This window comes from Pristiophorus japonicus, chromosome 30 (assembly GCF_044704955.1).
Source record: "Pristiophorus japonicus isolate sPriJap1 chromosome 30, sPriJap1.hap1, whole genome shotgun sequence".
Taxonomy (NCBI): domain Eukaryota; kingdom Metazoa; phylum Chordata; class Chondrichthyes; family Pristiophoridae; genus Pristiophorus; species Pristiophorus japonicus.
Genome location: NC_092006.1, coordinates 2,687,890 through 2,707,772, shown reverse-complemented (window position 1 = coordinate 2,707,772; position 19,883 = coordinate 2,687,890). Strand labels below are relative to the sequence as shown.

Sequence of the window (19,883 nt, the reverse complement as noted above, 5' to 3'; positions counted from 1 at the left end):
GACTGAATCGATTGGGTCTGTATTCACTGGAGATTAGAAGGATGAGAGGGGATCTCACAAAAACATATAAAATTCTGACGGGACTGGACAGGTTAGATGCAGGAAGACTGTTGGGGAAGTCTAGAACCGGGGACTATATGGGTAAGTCATTTAAGACTGAGATGAGAAGAAACTTCGTCACTCAGAGAGTTGTTAACCTGTGGAATTCTCTACCGCGGAGAGTTGTTGATGCCAGTTCATTGGATATATTCAAGAGGGAGTTAGATATGGCCTTTACGGCTAAAGGGATCAAGGGGTATGGGGAGAAAGCAGGAAAGGGGTACTGAGGTGAATGATCAGCCATGATCTTATTGAATGGTGGTGCAGGCTCGAAGGGCTGAATGGCCTACTCCTGCACCTATTTTCTATGTTTCTATGGTGACTTGTTGCGTGTGACATTTTAAATTAAAATTCCAGTTGCTGCCTGATCGGTCCAGTTCAGAGTCTAATCTGATGGTCCCTTCTTTATACTGAAGCTGCTCATGGCCTATAGTGGGCATTTGTCCTTTTTACATTGGACTGAGTCTTCACAAGTTTCTCTTAAATCTAGAAAAGCAACCTGCTTTTAAGTGGCCTTCACCCAGGTGTCCTAACGTTCATTTTCATATATCGAGTATCCCAGAGTTTTCCGTTTCCTCACCTGGGGGTTGTCGCTGCTTCACAGCTGGTGTGTGTTAGAGCGAAGATAAAGGCACCTTTTGTGGCAGTGGCTTTTGGTGTGTGCGCATATAAAACCCACAGTGATCAGGTGATCTGTGCAGGAAAGGCATGGCCACGGTCAGGGGAGGATTTGTGATGGGTAACAAATCATAAAAGCTGAAGCCACAATGAGTTGTTATGATCGGGATTGCACTGAAAGGGTGGTGGAAGCAGATTTGACAGTAACTTTCAAAAAGGGAACTGGATAAATACGTGAAGGGTGGTAATTCACAGGGCTGTGGGGAAAGGGCAGGGGAGCGGGACTAATGGGATAGCTTTTTCGAAGAGCTAGTACAGGTACGATAGGCCAAATGGCCTCCCTCTGCGCTGCATCGTTCTCTGATTCTGTGAAATGTGTTCTGGGGGGTTTGAAGCTTTAGCTGAAGTCCTTCTGGAATTGCTAATCTCTCTGACTCGTGGGAAGGGACAGCCTGAAACACACACAGAAGTCTTAATATGGCAAGCACATGTACATTTAAACTAATTCTTAGCCAAGGAAAAGAATGCAATAAGTTTGGTTGATCAGGTTACACAGTAATTCCTGTGTACATGCTGTGGCTGCCGTTGTCAGTCATGGCTGACAAGCCACCTCTGTTCCCAGGAGAGACACAAACCAGAATTATTCTGAGACCGATGCAGCCTTCGTCTTAACAATTTCCAATAAAAGGAGCAATATGAGTTAGATGTGAAAGCGTTCCTGCAACTAAGCAGCAGAGCTTTGATGAGGCTCCACTGCAAACCTTGTGCTGGAAAAAACATCGCAAAGATCAAAGCTTGTTACAGGCCTAAACATAATGGATTCTGTGTGTGTGAACTACGATTGAAATGCTCTACAACCACCATTACTTATTATCTGTGCCACAGGCCATTAGTGCTTTCTGCTGGTGTAGTGTGGTGTAGAATATCTAATTTTGGTAAATCTAGGCTGACACTCTAGTGCAGTGCTGAGGAAGCGCCGCACTGTCGGAGGGACAGTACTGAGGGAGCGCCGCACTGTCGGAGGGGCAGTACTGAGGGAGCGCCGCTCTGTCGGAGGGGCAGTACTGAGCAAGCGCCGCGCTGTCGGAGGGGCAGCACTGAGGGAGCGCCGCACTGTCGGAGGGGCAGCACTGAGGGAGCGCCGCGCTTTCGGAGGGGCAACACTGAGGGAGCACCGCGCTTTCGGAGGGGCAGCACTGAGGGAGCGCCGCGCTGTAGGAGGGGCAGTACTGAGGGAGTGCTGTCGGAAGGGCAGTACCGAGGGAGTGCTGCACTGTCAGATGTGCCGTCTTTCAGATAAGACCATAGAACCGAGGCCCCGTCTGCTCTCTCAGGTGGATGTAAAAGATCCCACGGGCACTATTTCGAAGAAGAGCAGGGGAGTTCTCCCCGGTGTCCTGGGGCCAATATTTATTCCTCAATCAACAGAACAAAAAAAAACACATGATCTGGGTCATTATCACATCGCTGTGTGTGGGAGCTTGCTGTGCACAAATTGAGTTGCTGCATTTCCCACATTACAACAGTGACTGCACTCCAAAAGTACTTCATTGGCTGTAAAGCATTTTGAGATGTCTAGTCGTGAAAGACGCTATATAAATCTAAGTCTTTTTCAATTGAAGAATGATCTTCTGTCCACCTTACTGTCACAAAGTAATAAAGCTTTCTGCTTTCTCTTTACTTAGCTTCGATCCCTCATCGACTGAACCTTTTCTATGTTGCCAATGACGTTATTCAGAACTGCAAAAGGAAGAACGCGATTATTTTTCGAGATGCTTTTTCAGAGGTTCTAATAGAAGCAGGCACGTTGGTGAGGTAAGTGAAGCGGTATTTTGAAAGAATGCTTTTATTTCTGTGAGATATAATTCTCTCCACAATAGACGTTTAAAATTTAAAAAGTGGGTAGAACTGCATATTGACCAAGCCTGGAAACAATAACCGATTGTGACATTTTAAAAAGCAGAGTAAGAGTTGAGGATTGACATTTGGAGTTTACAAGATATCCTCTGCAAAGACAGTTTGTTTATTTGGGGTTATTTTGTATCCTGTGGGCATGCTTTAACTTTGCATGCCCTTGGAGTACAGTGGTAGCGTTAAACAGTGTATTTGCAATTCGACTCTTTTCTTATCCTTTGCCAATTTTCTTTCCTCCTCTCCTGGAAGAGTTGACTTCTGACAGGGGAACATGCCCCTGTCACGTCATTGCTATCTCAAGTGAACATCGCCCGTCTCCACCCCTGCCTCAGCTCATCTGGTGCTGAAACCCTCATCCATGCATTTGTTCCCTCTAGACTTGACTGCTCCAGCGCACTCCTGGCCGGCCTCCCACGTTCTACCCTCCGTAAACTTGAGGTCATCCAAAACTGTGCTGCCCCGTGTCCTAACTCGCAGCGAGTCTCGCTCACCCATCACCCTCTGTGCTCCGTGTCCTAACTCGCACCGAGTCTCGCTCACCCACCCATCACCCCTTGTGCTCGCTGCCCCGTGTCCTAACTCGCACCGAGTCCCGCTCATCATCACCCCATGTGCTTGGGGGGGGGGGTCATCGCACCCAGTCCAGCTTACCCATCACCCCCTGTGCTCGCTGCCCCGTGTCCTCACTCGCAGCGAGTCTTGCTCACCCATCGCCCCTTGTGCTCGCTGCCCCGTGTCCTAACTCGCACCGAGTCCCGCTCATCATCACCCCCTGTGCTCGCTGCCCCGTGTCCTCACTCGCAGCGAGTCTCGCTCACCCATCACCCCATGTGCTCGCTGCCCCCGTGTCCTCACTCGCACCAAGTCCCGCTCACCCATCACTCCCTGTGCTCGGGGCGGGGGGGGGGGGGGGGGGGGGTCATCGCACCCAGTCCAGCTTACCCATCACCCCCTGTGCTCGCTGCCCCGTGTCCTAACTTGCACCCAGTCCCGCTCACCCATCACTCCCTGCGCTTGCTGACTGACATTGGCTCCCGGTTCAGTAACGTCTTGATTTTAAAATTCTCATCCTTGTTTTCAAATCTCTCCGTGGCCTCGCCCCTCCCTATCTCTAATCTCCTCCAGCCCCTACAACCCTCCGAGGTCTCTGCGCTCCTCTAATTCTGATCTCTCGCGCCTCCCCGATTTTAATCGCCCCACCACTAGCAGCCGTGCCCTAACCTCTGGAATTCCCTCCCTAAACCTCACTGCCTCTCTCTCTCTTAAGATGCTCCTTAAAACAAAGCTCTTGGTCATCTGCCCTCATTTATCCTTATGTGGCTCAGTGACAATTTTCTTTTATAATGGTCCTGTGAACCGCCTTGGGGCGTATTACAACGTTAAAGGCGCTCTATAAATGCAAGTGATTTTTGTTTACTTGCGGGCTTGACGGTGTGTGTCGGCGGGCTATTTCACCACGGGGGCCATCGCGGCCAAGCCTGATCCCGTCCTCGACCTCTGTTCTTGCACAAACCTTCACCAGCAAGGGTCCCTGAATGGAAAGCGTCAGTGATAACTGCGGGTGGCTCTCTCCGCCTATATCTCATCAGTTATTAGTATGTCTATGACGCGACAAACCTAAGGGGCCCAGGTTTGATTTTCGGTCTTTGCTCAATCAGCTGCAGCAGCAGTTGGTACTACTCTTGACCGACCCTGGGCTTCAAAGCATTTGAATATACCAGCCATCGTGATCAGGATCCAGTGACCCCATACTGGAAAGTATGTATGAACAGTGGCTGAGAATGTTACTGTGCTTGAATGTGACCATGATTGCCAATCATATCATCATAGGCAGTCCCTCAAACGAGGATGACTTGCTTCCATGAGTTCACATGTCTTTCAATGAAGAACCCGATGTTCCAGTCCTGAACTCCAGTTGAGGGGGTGGAAGATGCCTGTTCGAGGATTTTTATAACGTGTGGTGACCGTTGCACACCAGCCACCACACGGGCTTGACAGAACTAAGCCTTTATCCAGTGGTATGGGTTAACCAGGATGACTGGAGACCTGCTCTGCTGCACAGATCTAGCGCACACATATCGCAGTGTGGGCTGGCCCATGCTGCCTCTGGGCCCCGTACCCTCATTTGCCGCACCTCTGCCACAATCTGTCGCCGCTCCTCCGCCACAAACGTTCATCGCATCTCCGCCATGATCTCTCGCCGCTCCTCCGCCAAGCATTCGCCTCACCTCCGCCACAAACTCGCCGCTCATCCATCCAACTCATTCCTCTGTACCTGGGCCCTGCCGATGTTCCTGCCCACTCTCCATACTGTGCATGAATGTGACCATGATTGCCAATCTTCAGTGTCTAGGCTCACACTTTAGGAAAGGCCAATATAATAAGGTATAGTCGGGCCGCTGCTTTCTGTGCACTTGCACCCTGCTAAGAGTCAGCACCTTTAGGGGAGGAGGAGAGAAAATTCGAGGGAGACGAGACTTCAACTGTGTATGTTAATCCAGCTGCCTTGTACAGTTCTACTTGGCAGCCCTACAGTTGGATCAATTACTGAATATTTTACACCAGTCTGTTTATTGAAAACATGTTTGCTGTAATTGTCGTTTCTTGACTGAAGTGATGGCAGTTTATTGACTCGAGAAAGCTGGAGATTTGAACGCAATGAGAGCAAATGGAAAATGTATGTTGTATGACGACAGGGAACCAAACTGACTTTATTTTTAACTGAAGTCAAAGTGGGATAGTTTAAAATTGAAATCCTAGGTGTTTTGGAAGTTCTGGTATCTTAGGAATTGGTGCATTTTACTGAACTAAATCAGTTAAGATTCAACAATGTTTCTTGCATTATTATTACACACTGCCTTTCTTGTACATGGCAAGTTGAAATACGCATGAATGAAATAACGAGCATCAATCTAACGAGTATCACTCTGGCAATGTCACTGGAATTTCAGGAAAGTGTAATGACGATGTGTCCAGCAGTCTTAATAGTTGTCGACGTTTCAAGCATTGGTTATGTCTGAGGAGGAACATTTGAAGCTGGTTACTCGCCCTTTTCCATTACTGCGGGGTCTGGATCTTGGAGAGGTGTGCCACCAGCCTACCATGTTTGTGTAGCTCACTGATTCCGGCTTGTGGGCAGCTTCCCCCCCCCCCCCCCCCCCCCCAAAACAAACTCTTGTTCTCTGCATGCATGGGTGCCTCGACCCGGCACTGTGACCCTTTCAGCACTGAGCATGCACGGCTGCACATGTAATTGCTAGTCCTGTGCTTCGGCGTGCCTCTGTCATGACACAAACATGTTGACCTGTTAACAGCCCAAGCCCAAGAAAGAAAGCTTGCATTTCTGTAAGAATTAGGAGCAGGAGGAAGCCACAAGGCCCCTTGAGCCTGCTCCGCCATTCAATACGATCATGGCTGATCTTTGACCTCAACTCCACTTTCCTGCCCGATCCCTCGAGTCCAAAAATCTATCGATCTCAGCCTTGAATATCCTCAACGACTGAGCCTCCACTGCTCTCTGGGGCAGAGAATTCCAAAGATTCACCACCCTCTGAGTGAAGAAATTCCTCCTCATCTCAGTCCGAAATGGCCGACCCCTTATCCTGAGACTGTGACCCCTGGTTCTAGATTCCCCAGCCCGGGGAAAACAGCCTCCCTGCATCTACCCTGTCAATCCCCCTTCAGAGTCTTACACGTTTTAATGAGATCACCACAGGCGGTCCCAATGCGTTTTACAGCTGATGAAGTACTTTTGAAGGGGAGTCACTGTTGTAATGAAGGAAGTTAGAGTTCTGGTGGGAGATCAAGGACCCGCAACATTGCGTTGTGTTCATTTGAAGAAAAACGTTAAAAAAATTTAAACCATTCACATCATGAACTATAAAAGGGCGATGAGTGATTTGATGTAATTGGGGAATAGAAGAGAGCTGGTAATAAACCCTTGCACGATGAGGCTTTAAAGATTACAGAGATTAAACGTTATTTCAATAATGAGCCATCTTCAGTGGGAATTGTATTTGAGAAATGTGTTTGTCTCTGCATGTGTGCACTCCAAGCTTAACAATGGTATAACTAAGATTGAGAGAGTTCCTGCTGCAGAGACGGCACCTGCTCAGTGTACAGATAGCAATGTTACGACAGATGGTATACCAGGAGCTGAATGGCTTTGTTCTGTGCGATAATTGCAATGATTGGAGAAGAGCAGGACCAGCCTGAATGCTGTAGCCAGAAGATAGTAGAAATGAATTATCACAGCACCTTTTTTTCCCCCCTGTATTGGAATTTCATCCCTGAATTTTCAGTTAGTCTCTCCTATTGGAATTAGTTGACACTTCTGCTTGTTGTCCATTATACTAAACTGTTCATGTCCTCTTTAAAATCTTCTTGTAGTTTGCCGTGCCCACTAACTTCATCATCATCAACAAGCTGCTACAGGTTTAACCTCCCTTATCCAGAACTCCCTGATCCAGAACCACCCCTCGTCCAGAACCATTCCCAGCCACTGGGTAGCGCATGCGCAGAACTCTGACTTGAACAAATTGAAGTCCTTCCTCGCTGCCGACTCCCGCAATCGCTGGTCTGACCCCGCGATCCACCCCCCCCCCCCCCAATGATCTCTCTGCCGCACTCCCAGCACCAAGTCAGCCAGCCCGATATCCCCTTGCTCAGTAGCTGTACCATCCAATTTAACGTGACCACCCCTCGTCCGGAAAAAATCCCTTATCCAGAAGAGGCCAGGTCCCGAGGGGTTCCGGATAAGGGAGGTTCAACCTGTACATCGTTCCTCTTGTGCTAGTGTCAAACTTACTTTGATAAATAGGCAGCTGAGCGGTTGCAACACACGCCCACAGGGCCCACCACTGGCCACATGCACATCTTTAGCTTCTATCCCCTAGCTGGACCAGCCACATAAATACTGTGGCAACAAGAGCAGGTCAGAGGCTGGGTATTCTGCGGCGAGTGTCTCACCTCCTGACTCCCCAAAGGAGTGCGATGGAAGAGTTGCACCTCCAACAACAATCAAGAAGCTCGACACCATCCAGGACAAAGCAGCCTGCTTAATGGGCACGTTACCCACCACCTTCAACATTCACTCCCTCCACCACTGGCACACCGTGGCTGTAGTGTGTCCCATCCAGCAAATCGCCAAGGCTTCTTCGGCAGCACCTCCCAAACCAGCGACCTCTACCACCTAGAAGGACAAGGGCAGCATGGGAACACCACCACCTCCGCATTCCTCTCCAAGTCACACCATCCCGACTTGGAAATATATCGGCCGTTTCTTCATCGTTGCTGGTCACAATCCTGGAACTCCCTCCCTAACAGCGCTGTGGGAGCATCTTTACCACACAGACTGCAGCGGTTTAAGAAGGCGGCTCACCACCACCTTCTCAAGGGGCAATTGGGGAGGGGCAATAAACGCCGGCCATGCCAGTGATACCCATATCCCGTGAACGAATAAAAAATAAATCTCTCTACCATGCGGTGCCATTTCCTCTAATGCTGTGAACTTTAAAGTCTAATGTAGCTCCTTATAAAATGCCTTCTGAAAATCCACTGCCTTCCCTTTATCTGTACACTCTGATTCCCTCAAAAGAAAGGCAATTAGTCAAATGGTCCTTTACAAATCTGTGCTCACTGTCCCTGATTAGCCCATCTCTCTTTAAATGTTCATTAATTCAATTGTGCAATAATGGTATCTGGAAGTTTACCCAGAACCCAGCTTGGGATAACTGGCCCCTCATTTCCTGGCATGCTCCTTTCCCCTCTTTTGAATGGGGTGTAACATTTGTCAGTCTTCAGGGTTAAGGCCTAAAAAAAGGTGTTCAGTTTGGAGACAGTGATCTGAATCTGGAGAAGCATCCAGTCAAATCATAGATTTCAATAATTCACGGCAGTTATAGAACACTGAAAGTGATATAATTAAGACCATAAGAATTAGGAGCAGGAGTCAGCCATTCAATGAGATCACGGCTGATCTTCTACCTCAACTCCACTTTCCCGCCCGATTCCCATATCCCTTGATTTCCTTAATATCCAAAAATCTATCGATCCCAGCCTTGAATATACTCAACGACTGAGCCTCCACAGCCCTCTGGGGGACCCCTTATCCTGAGACTGTGACCCCTGGTTCTACACTCCCCAGCCCGGGGGAAACATCCTCCCTGCATCTATCCTGTTGAGCCCTGTAAGAATTTTGTATGTTACAAAGAGATCACCGCTCATCTTCTAAACTCTAGGAAATATAGGCCTAGTCTCCTTAATCTCTCCTCATAGGACAATCCCCCCCCCCATCCCAGGAATCAGTCTGGTGAACCTTCGCTATGGCAAGTATATCCTTCCTTAGATAAGGAGACTAAAACTGTGCACAATTGCATCACATTACTTCAAAAAATGACCAAAGCAACTTGACGGGAATTATTGCAAACATAGAATATTTGGGAAGATAAATTTGGGGTAATTGCCACTGAACGTGTCCACCTGACAAAGCACTGACAACCTCCTAACGTAGCTATATGTAAAGATTTCTTGCAGTCCCAGGCTGACGTTTCACCTACTGCTTGTACTGTGCCTGGAACTCTCTCCCAGAACGTGTCATTGGTTGGAGCTCTGCTCCCTGTACACCAAAGCCTAAATACGGACTTGGCTGTCAGGTGAAGCAGGGTGAAGCGAGAATTAAGCTGGGAGAAATCTCTGGCTTTTCTGTAGGTACTGGAGCACTGTTTGTCCAGGTGATCTTTTCCCCACAGAAAAAAATCAGCTTTGTGACGCACCTGTCCTGGTTACAGTTGCCTCTAGTTGCATGCTGCTGTGCCAGTAAACATACAAAAAGCCCCACGGTGGTGCAGTTATTACCCTCGCACGCACATGTAAACTGCTCAAGGAAACCTTCATTTTTCTTCTCCCGTCGAACATTGGCAAAACTTTGTGACTAAGTTCTCAGCCAATTTTCAATTGAAAATAGATGCTAGCTTGCTGAATTCCTGCAGCCTGTTTCAGAGTAAACAGGACAGAAACCAACGCGATATTGCTATCCTTTTTTTTTCAAAGGGGGAAAATTAGTCTGAAGAGAAGTCATCGTTTAAGGATAAGGGCTCGGCCATTTAGGACTGAGATGAGGAAGAATTCACTCAGAGGGTGGTGAATCTTTAGAATTCTCTGCCCCAGAGGGCTGTCTGTGGAAGCTCAGTCGTTGAGTATATTCAAGGCTGAGATCAATAGATTTTTGGACTCGAGGGGTATGAGGATCGGGCGGGAAAGTGGAGTTGAGGTCGAAGTTCAGCCATGATCTTATTGAATGGCGGAGCAGGCTCGAGGGCCTGAATGACCTGATTCTCTTTCTTGATGTCAGCTGTGGCTCAGTGGGCAGCACAATCGCCTCGGAGTCAGAAAGATGTGGGTTCAAGTCCCACTCCAGGAGCTTGAGCACATAAAACTAGGCTGACACTCCAGTGCAGTGCAGAGAAGCGCTGCAATGTCGGAGGTGCGGTCTTTCGGATGAGATGTTAAACTGGGGTCACGTCTGCTCCCCTCGTGGACGTAAACAGTCCCACGGCACTATTTTGAAGAAGAGCAGGGGGGGAGTTATTCCCTGTGTCCTGGCCAATATTTATCCCTCAATCAACGTAACCAAAACAGATTGTCTGGTCATTATCACATTGCTGTTATTTGAGAGCTTGCTGTGCACAAATTGGCTGCCGCGTTTCCCACATTACAACAGTGACTACACTCAAAGTACTTCATTGGCTGTAAAGCGCATTGAGATGTCCGGTGGTTGTGAAAGATGCTATGCAAATGCAAGTCTTGCATTCTTAATGCAAGAACTTGCAGTGTTAGCCAAAATTGGGCCAGTACATGTACTGAAATTAAAGCAGAAAATGCTAGAAATACACAGCAGGTTAGGCAACGTCTGTAAAGAGAGAAGACGGGTTAAACGTTCAATTGTGTCCCCTTCCTTAGAACTGAAGGCCGAAAAAGGTAAACGGGCCTTTTAGGGAGTTTGGGGGAAGTAATAATGGGGGAGAGGGAGGAGGTCAGAATGCACCGCTCACCTTGAGGGAGTTGATGGATTAGTTTAGCTGCAAAATGCATAATAGAAAGTAATTTGATGTGAGAGATCATTCGGTGCCGAGATATTGAAAAGGGAGCAGGTTGGGCCTATACTCATTGGAGTTTAGAAGAATGAGAGGTGATCTTATTGAGACATATAAGATAATGAGGGGGCTCGACAGGGTAGATGCAGAGAGGATGTTTCCCCTCGTGGGGGAATCTAGAACTAGGGGGCATAGTCTCAGAGTAAGGGGCTGCCCATTTAAAACTGAGATGGGGAGGAATTTCTTCTCCCAGAGGGTTGTAAATCTGTGGAATTCTCTACCCCAGTGGAGGCTGGGTCATTGAATATATTTAAAGTGGAGATAGACAGATTTTTGAACGATAAGGGAGTGAAGGGTTATGGGGAGCGGGCAGGGAAGTGGCGTTGAGGCCAGGATCAGATCAGCCGTGATCTTATTGAATGGCGGAGCAGGCTCGAGGGGCCAAATGGCCGACTCCTCCTATTTCTTCTGTTCAAATATTGAGGGAATGGGGGCAGCACAGGTGAGATCCACACGAACAAGATGTGGACATCCCTTTGTCCCCCATCATACCATAAACTCAGACACAACACTGGATGAATCTGTGACGAGACTCAAATAGCACATGGAATCGGTCACCAAGTGTATAAAGCCGTGTCAGATGTTCTGTGGTGGTTCCAGACGAGCACTAATTTTTGGCTTTCTTTAGGGATCCTTCCATTCGCAAATCGGTGGAGCGAATATTCACAATATGGGAGCAGAGGAGCGTCTACCCGGAGGAATTGATTGTGGACCTGCGAGCTGCTCTTGGTGAGCGCAGTGCGTGTCCAAAAAAAGATGGTACGGTGTTGGTTCCAGAAATGTTGAAAGATATATTTTTTTTAAGCAGGAAACCTCGCTCTGAACGGCAATGCACCTCAGTTATTCAAGTTCCTTCTTACAGCCGGGGGGGCGTTGCTATAGGTTTATAGTTCCTCCTTCCGCTCCATCCCTCCTCATCTCGTGTAACGCCCCACTTCCCAGGCAAGGTAGCTGATAGGTGCCAATGACCCTGGAAGGCGCGAGTGACCTCATGCCACGTGGCAAAGCAAGCTGTTTTACCAGTTTGAGAGAAGCTATACGTTGCTATTCAGGACCAGTGAGCAGTCAGTCCAGTTGCCTTAAGAAGCAGGTGCTTTCCACGCACATAGTTCCAGTAAGATACTGTATTCTGGAAATATGCAGTTATCCACTTTGATAGGACAAATAAAAAAGCAAATTATTATTTAAATGGGGGGAGATTAAAAAATGCTGCGGTACAGAAGGATCTGGGGGGTCCTTGTACATGAAACGCGAAGTTAATATGCAGGTACAGCAAGTAATTCGGAAGGCAAATGTAATGTTGGCCTTTATTGCAAGGGGGATGGAGTATAAAAGTAAGAAAGTCCAGCTACAACTGTACAGGGTATTGGTGAGACCACACCTGGAGTACTGCATACAGTTTTGGTCTCCTTATTTAAGGAGGGATATACTTGCATTGGAGGCAGTTCAGAGAAGGTTCACGAGGTTGATTCCTGAGATGAAGGGGTTGTCATATGAAGAAAGGTTAGGCCTATCATTGGAATGAGAGGTGATCTTATTGAAGCGTATAAGATTCTGAGGGAGCTCGACAGGGTAGATGCAGAGAGGATGTTTCCCCTCGTGGGGGAATCTAGAACTAGGGGCCATAGTCTCAGAATAAGGGGTAGCCCATTTAAAACGGAAATGAGGAAGAATTTGAGGGTTATGAATCTTTGGAATTCTCTGCCCCGGAGAGCTGTGGAGGCTAGGTCAGTGAATATATTTAAGGTGGAGATAGACAGTTTTTTGAGAGATAAGGGGTCAAGGGTTATGGGGAGTGGGCAGGGAAGTGGAGTTGAGGCCAGGATCAGATCAGCCATGATCTTATTGAATGGCGGAGCAGGCTCGAGGGGCCAGGTTGGCCGACTCCTGCTCCTAGTTTCTTATGTTCTTAGGGAGGGAGCTGTGGTCGCGAGTTCCATGCCTTTCAGTAATGCTGTGGCGTGGCTCTGTAACACACCACACTCTTTCTGGGATTTACGGCCGTTTACAACTTTGGACCTATCCTACATTAGAACCTCTTAAGCTGTAAGTCTGAAACCTGGCCTGTAGTTCTCAAAGCAAAATACTGTGGAAATCTGAAATAAAAACAGAAAATGCACACTCCAAACAGTTTGAGAGTTTTTTTCCCGTCGATTTAGTGAAGTGTTGTATAAACGTGCATTTCTTTGTGCTTTAGCTAATTAAGAAATTTGTGAGGGATGCTAAAAGTAAGTGAATAGCAAAACTCATAGCTAGTGGTCACGAAAGCGCATTAAAGCAACTCTATTCCTGCCCCAGCTCGCCAGTCAAGTAAGGAGCGTTTACTATCTGTCGCAAAAACAGAAATACTCAGCGGGCCAGGCAGCATCCGTGGAGAGAGAGAGAAAGAGTTAACGTTTCAGGCCGATGACCCCTTCGTCAGAACTGGAAAAAGTTAGAGGCAGAGAAAGGGGGGAGGGAAGGAAAGAACAAAGGGGGAAGCTCTGTGATCGGGTGGAAGGCAGGAGAGATTAAGAGACAAAAGGGATGATGGTGCGAGGCAAAAGGAGATGGTAATGGGACAAGTTAAGAAACAAAAGATGAGTCTAGATAGGGAGTAAATGGAGATGGCAGAATCACCAACAGCTGCCGTGTGGAAGAGAGAAACAAGCAGGAAAAATAGAGAACATGTTTTATTTGTGTAGTCGGATCAGGAGTGCTCAGGGAACCTCCAGGATACAAGGCCTGGCACAAGCCAAGCACACACGTAGACTAGATGGAGGCTTATAGTCTTGTCAAATATAACTAAGGGCCGAGGAAGTGCAAGTTATAAAACGGGTAACGCAACCGTGACCCGCCCGAGGACGTGGTTAAAATGGCCAACGGAGCGTTTATATTGTGGCAGTTACTGATGTCTATTCTGATCATTTTTAACTGTGGGGAAAGTTTCAAACTGCACCAGGTCACGAATCTTCCCAGCAGTGCTTGTCTGTGGATTGCAGCATGCCCTGGCGTGTTCAATACCCCACTCTCTAGGCATGCAATTTACTTTGAAACCGCAGCCACCAATAAGGGGGCAGTTTGTACACCGGCGGTGTTTCAGCCGTTTTCATTTGATCCTCTCTGTGCTGTTTCTGGCTGGGGGAAGGCTGCACTGACCCAGTAGCCCTTCAATACCTCCCCGTTTGCCTTGCCTGGCCTGGACTGAGAGCGTTGAGGTGCTATTTGACCATGGAGTACTCAACAGCCGATCAGAGTCCATGCACACCCAGCGTCCACGCACGTGCAGTTTGATGATGGGGCGCGGGTTTTCTCCCCTCCTACTTCTCCACACACACACACAGCCTTGGGACAACTTTAGCGCATAACTGTTGCTGCAGTGAGATTGCCTAAATCACCCCAGACATGGGATCAGACCTCTGGCACGTTCTGGTCTCTCCCTGCCGTAAGAGAACCATGCCTGCGTCTTATTGTAACAAACATTTTATTTTTGAAAGTGTTGTAAGAATAAAAATATTGGCGTTTGAGTATGTCATAGATTCATAGGAATTTACTGCACTGAAGCAGGCCATTCGGCCCATTGTGTCCGTGCCGGGATATAGGACTGCGGGGGGGCTTTGAGCAGAATAGAACCACATGGGCTAATAGTTTACATCAAGCACCACCGACCGGTTGGTGGCCCAGTGTTGTGAGCCTTACACTGCAGACCGAGCGGGAAGTGGGCTCATGCCTGCAACCCCCCCCCCACTTATCGATCTTGGTCCTGGGGACACGTGCCGAGCAGAGACAAAGCACTTCCCCACAGGCAGCAGCAATTGAACAACGACCTGCGCGTGGCGTCTGTCTATCAACAGGGGAGGGGCATCCATTTAAAAATGGAGAATGCGAAGTGGGAAGTTTGTGGGGGGGGGGGGGGAGTCCCATTTCTGGCAGTCCTCACCGGTTAAAACTGTTTAATGAGGCCGGGTGCTTTGTGCAAAATGTTTTTAACAGTTACTGCTTCCCTTGCGTACAAATGCCAGACAAACACTTGCACCCCTGCAGTCTGGAGCAATTTGTTACAAAGCCTTCAGACTAAGCAGACAGCAAATTCACTCTTTTTCACTTGTTTCCATTCATTTTAGCGGGACGAAAAGCAACTGAATTTACTAAAGTGAAAACAGGTATGGAACAAATTTCAGGCAGTGGAGAAAGGTGTGTTCACAATCTCAGCTCATTTAATCTCACTTTTTTGTGACTATACTTGTACCGTCGTCATGCACTCTCAGCGCTACAACCAAAGGTTAGACATCAGACATTGTAAGTGTACTTGTTCCTCTATATATAATATATATATATATATATATATATATAACCTTTGGCCGTGGATATTGAGTTGACTATTCAGATCTGAGCTCAGCCATCTGATATCCGTGCACCTGTGTCAGTCTAACATGCTGGTTTTTCAAGCTTTGTAGGGAAACCTCTGCAGATGTCGTCACTCTCCCGGGGTCCCGTTGCCCCACTCTCCCGGAGGCCAAAGGGAAACAGTACAATTCCCGCACTGTGTTGTTTTTTGTTTTGACTACTGTACAGTAATGTATTTGCTTCGTGGGTTCTTTGCTGAAGAATTCACAGCAACACATTGCTATTGAGAACTAGTTGGTTTATTAACAAAAGGTTTAACAATCACACCGAACATTACCAGTTCATCCACCAGGCTCACAACCGCACACCTCATCGTTGATCTCCCCGAACCCAACTGCTCGGGGTTTTATTGACTCTTGTGAGCGTCACGTGACTGGCTAAGCCACTCCTAACTCAACAGCTCGACCGACCTGTCAGCAGACTCTCGGGTGCATACATTACATGTACGTCAACAGAAATAAAGCAGAAATGGCGACGCTCTGCTCCATGTGTGCTGTCTTTTGACATCCCACTGCCGACGGTTATTGGCGTCTGTTGCAGTTTGATGGGTGCCCCTGGTAACCCCCTCCTCCCTCTGCCAAATGGCCATTCCCCATCCACGAGCCTGGGTAATAAGTGTTGGTAGGATATTCCTTTGGGGGAGGGGGGGGATCTGTGGGGCCTCCACTACCACGTCTGAACCTGCCCTCACACGGACACTTTTCCTACAGGCGGTGATCGGATGCAGCGACCCAGGTTAACTTTCCCCTTCGTGATCCGCTGGGGGCCGGTTACAGCACACCGACTACTCCCCGAACTTTGGTCCGGGGGACTCAAATCCGAGATCCTCTGCTTCAACAGGATGCTAGTGTTGTGTTAAATTTTGTATGTATAGTAAAGGTGTGTCATTAACAGAGCAGTGCTATTGCAATGGGTTCAGATAACATCCAAACCACTGGAACCGAGCTGACTTGGCCAATTTTATTATTTTTTTAAAATCACATCTGATGCAAAACTGCTGCAGTGTATCTACTATTTTTTCAGTATTGTGTACTGTACCGCTTTGCTCTCATTTTTGGTCGCCAGCATTTCTCGCTATGGATACCAGTCAGTGGCTGTGTAACGACCTGTACGCCAAAAGATAAACACTGGTGCTGCACTTGGCATACCCACCATTCCTGAACTGCTAGTGGTAGCTCTGCTCTGGTGAGACTGCTCTCCGCTGATTCCGTGTTCCCTTCCTTTACAGTGAGCAATAAAGCACGAGTCGTTGTGAAATCCAAGATACTCGCCGAATTCAGAGTGAGTGCCCTCGCGTTTTCTTCCCCCATCTCTCCCGACTGCTTGGGGTACGAGTTCCACAGGTACAGCTGCCCTCTGATGCCGCACAGAGGCGTCCCTCACCTTGATGTGGCACAAACGCCACAGCATTTTAAAAAATGTGCAGAAATTAAGAATCGATCTTATATGTTTAACTCCCCTCAGAGGGGTGCAGTGATCCGTATCACTGCAAAACACGTTCACTAAAGTGCAACAGTGCGGCGCTCCCTCTGCACCGCCCCTCCGACAGTGCGGAGCTCCCTCGGTACCTTCCCTCCGACAGTGCGCCGCTCCCTCTGCACCGACAGTGCGCCGCTCCCTCGGTACCTTCCCTCCGACAGTGCGGCGCTCACTCAGCGCCGCCCCCTCCGACAGTGCGGTGCTCCCTCAGTACCGCCCCTCCGACAGTGCGGCGCTCCCTCAGTACCGCCCCTCCGACAGTGCGGCGCTCCCTCAGTACCGCCCCTCCGACAGTGCGGCGCTCCCTCAGTACCGCCCCTCCAACAGTGCGGTGCTCCCTCAGTACCGCCCCTCCGACAGTGCGGTGCTCCCTCAGTACTGCCCCTCCGACAGTGCGGCACTCCCTCAGTACCGCCCCTCCGACAGTGCGGCGCTCCCTCAGTACCGCCCCTCCGACAGTGCGGCGCTCCCTCAGTACCGCCCCTCCGACAGTGCGGCGCTCCCTCAGTACCGCCCTTCCGACAGTGCGGTGCTCCCTCAGTACCGCCCCTCCGACAGTGCGGCGCTCCCTCAGTACCGCCCCTCCGACGGCGCGCCGCTCCCTCGGTACCGCACTGGGAGTGTCAGCCTAGATTACGTGCTCCAGTCTCTGGGGTCAGGCTGGAACCTGCTGACTCAAATAAGAGAGTTACCCACTGAGCCCCCGCTAGCAGATAGAAAAAAATAGAAATGGCCTCTCCTTCGCCCAACTATATGCATTTTATTATTGCCATTCTTGTACTTCATTTCCCAGTCACATTTATAGTATTTACTATACAAGGTGCGTGTTTCAGTTTGCCTTGGCTTATAAACTACATTCCTTATAAGCTGCGTGACCGTGCAGGTCCCGCTAAGTCTGGGCCCGGCTTTTGCCATTTTGAAGATCCCGCCTGTGCGACCCCCCCCAAAAAAAATGACGGTCAACTTTGCTTGTGAAAGCCCATGGGCGGGTTCTGGGGAACGGTGGGAGTTTAATCACAAACCTCACAGAAAATGACTGTGCGTTTCCTGCTGTAGCCGCAGGCATTGATCGATCAGCTGGGGTCGTACAAACAAGCTGAAGATGAGCGGGAATTCAAGGAGAAGCAACTTGGGACCCTCCGCGTGGACGTCTGCAGCACAGAGACACTGAAACGATTGAAAGGTACCTGCAGCAGGCGGTTAATGAATCTATTGATTACTTGTAGAACATTTGTTGTGGGGTGGTGAGGTTCGAACCTTATTTGTTTCACTGCCTACATGTGTGCCTTTTTCCATTTCTGCCTCGGCTCATCTGCTGAAGCCCTCATCCATGCCTTTGTTACCTCTAGACGTGACTATTCCAACGCACCGCTCCTGGCTGGCCTCCCACATTCTACCAAAGAAAATAGGTGCAGGAGTAGGCCATTCAGCCCTTCGACCTGCACCACCATTCATTATGATCATGGCTGATCATTCACCCCATTCCTGCTTTCTCTCCATATCCCTTGATTATTTTAGCCGTAAGAGACACATCTAATTCCCTTTTGAATATATCTAACGAACTGGACTCAACAACTTTCTGTGGTAGAGAATTCCACAGGTTCACAATTTTCTGTGTGAAGAAGTTTCTCCTCATCTCGGTCCTAAATGGCCTACCCCTTATCCTTAGACTGTGTCCCCTGGTTCTGGACTTCCCCAACATCGGGAACATTCTTCCTGCATCTAACCTGTCCAATCCCTCAGAATTTCATATGTTTCTGTGAGATCCCCTCTCATTCTTCTAAATTCCAGTGAATATAAGCCTAGTCAATCCAGTCTCTCCTCATATGTCAGTCCTGCCATCCCGGGAATCAGTCTGGTGAACCTTCGCTGCACTCCCTCAATAGCAAGAATGTGCTTCCTCCGATTAGGAGACCAAAACTGTACACACTATTCAAGGTATACCTTTCGTAAACTGGAGGTCATTCAAAACTCGGCTACCCCCGTGTCTTAACTCGCACCGAGTCCCGTTCACCCATCACCCCCTGTGCTCGCTGACCCGTGTCCTAACTCGCACCGAGTCCCACTCACTCATCACTCCCTGTGCTCGCTGACCTACATTGGCTCCCGGTTTAGCAATGCTTTGATTTCAAAATTCTCATCCTTGTTTACAAATCCTTCCATAGCCTCGCTCCTCCCTATCTCTGTAATCTTCTTTAGCCTCACAGCCCCCATCCCGATATATCTGCGCTCTAATTCTGCCCTCTTTGAGCATCCCTGATTAAAACTGCTCAAACTTCGGTGACCGTGCCTTCAGCTGCTTGGGTCCCATGCTCTGGAACTCCCTCCCTAAACCTCTCTCCCTCTCTTCCTTTCAGACGCTCCTTAAAAACTGCCTGTTTGACCAAGCTTTTGGGTCATCTGCCGTAATTTCTTCTTGGGTGGCTCGGTGTTAAATTTATCTGTTTTGTCTAATTGCTGTGAAGCATCTTGGGACGTTTTACTACGTTAAAGGCGCTATATAAATACAAGTTGTTAATATATAAGGAGTAGTTCTTCTGTAGTGCTGCTCGCTGTCAGGATACAGTGGGATATAGTGCCCCCCAGTGACTGCAGCCTGTGATTGCAGTGCCCCCGAGACCTGTTTAAGCAAAGAACTTGCTGTCATATAGCACTTTACATGACCTCAGGGCGACTCACAGCCGACAAAGTAAAGTCACTGCTATAAGGGCAGGGAGCATGAAAAGCTGTTGATTTACGCATGACCGAAAGTCACTAACAGCGCAGTTTACGGACAAGAAATGTGGGCACTCACAAGATTTTAATCTAATTTGTGTGTGTATATATAGGGAGTCAGGATCTGTAAACACTGCCTGCATTTTACTCCTGTGGTTTTTGTTTAGAATCATTTTGAACCCATCATTGAGATTTCATAATGTCAAGAAAAGACCATTCATCCTTTTACCCTTCCAAACTTCCAATTGGATTCCGTACAGTGATTCTGGAATTAATAGCCTTGTATAAGAACGTAAGAAATAGGAGCAGAAGTCGGCCATTTGGCCCCTCGAACCTGCTCTGCCATTCAATGAGATTATGGCTGATCCGATCATGGACTCAGCTCCACTTCCCCGCCCACTCCCCATAACCCTTCACTCCCTTATCGTTCAAAAATCCGTCTATCTCCACCGTAAATATATTCAATGACCCAGCCTCCGCAGCTCTCTGGGGCAGAGAATTTCACAGATTCACCACCCT

General features: G+C 48.5%; 1 protein-coding gene across 3 annotated transcripts in view; it reads left to right on the top strand.

Annotated features, from left to right (window-relative positions):
• LOC139240150 (regulation of nuclear pre-mRNA domain-containing protein 2-like) overlaps positions 1-19,883 on the top strand; it is an 86,350-nt gene that overhangs the window by 39,783 nt on the left and 26,684 nt on the right. Inside the window, exons 2-6 of one of the 3 annotated variants that reach the window (XM_070868534.1) lie at positions 2,403-2,532; positions 11,413-11,513; positions 14,888-14,926; positions 16,399-16,451; positions 17,706-17,832. In XM_070868534.1, the coding sequence (XP_070724635.1) occupies positions 2,403-2,532; positions 11,413-11,513; positions 14,888-14,926; positions 16,399-16,451; positions 17,706-17,832 (450 nt within the window). Of the gene's footprint in view, positions 1-2,402; positions 2,533-11,412; positions 11,544-14,887; positions 14,927-16,398; positions 16,452-17,705; positions 17,833-19,883 lie in introns of all 3 variants that reach the window. The other 2 variants (XM_070868533.1, XM_070868532.1) reach the window with 2 other exon arrangements.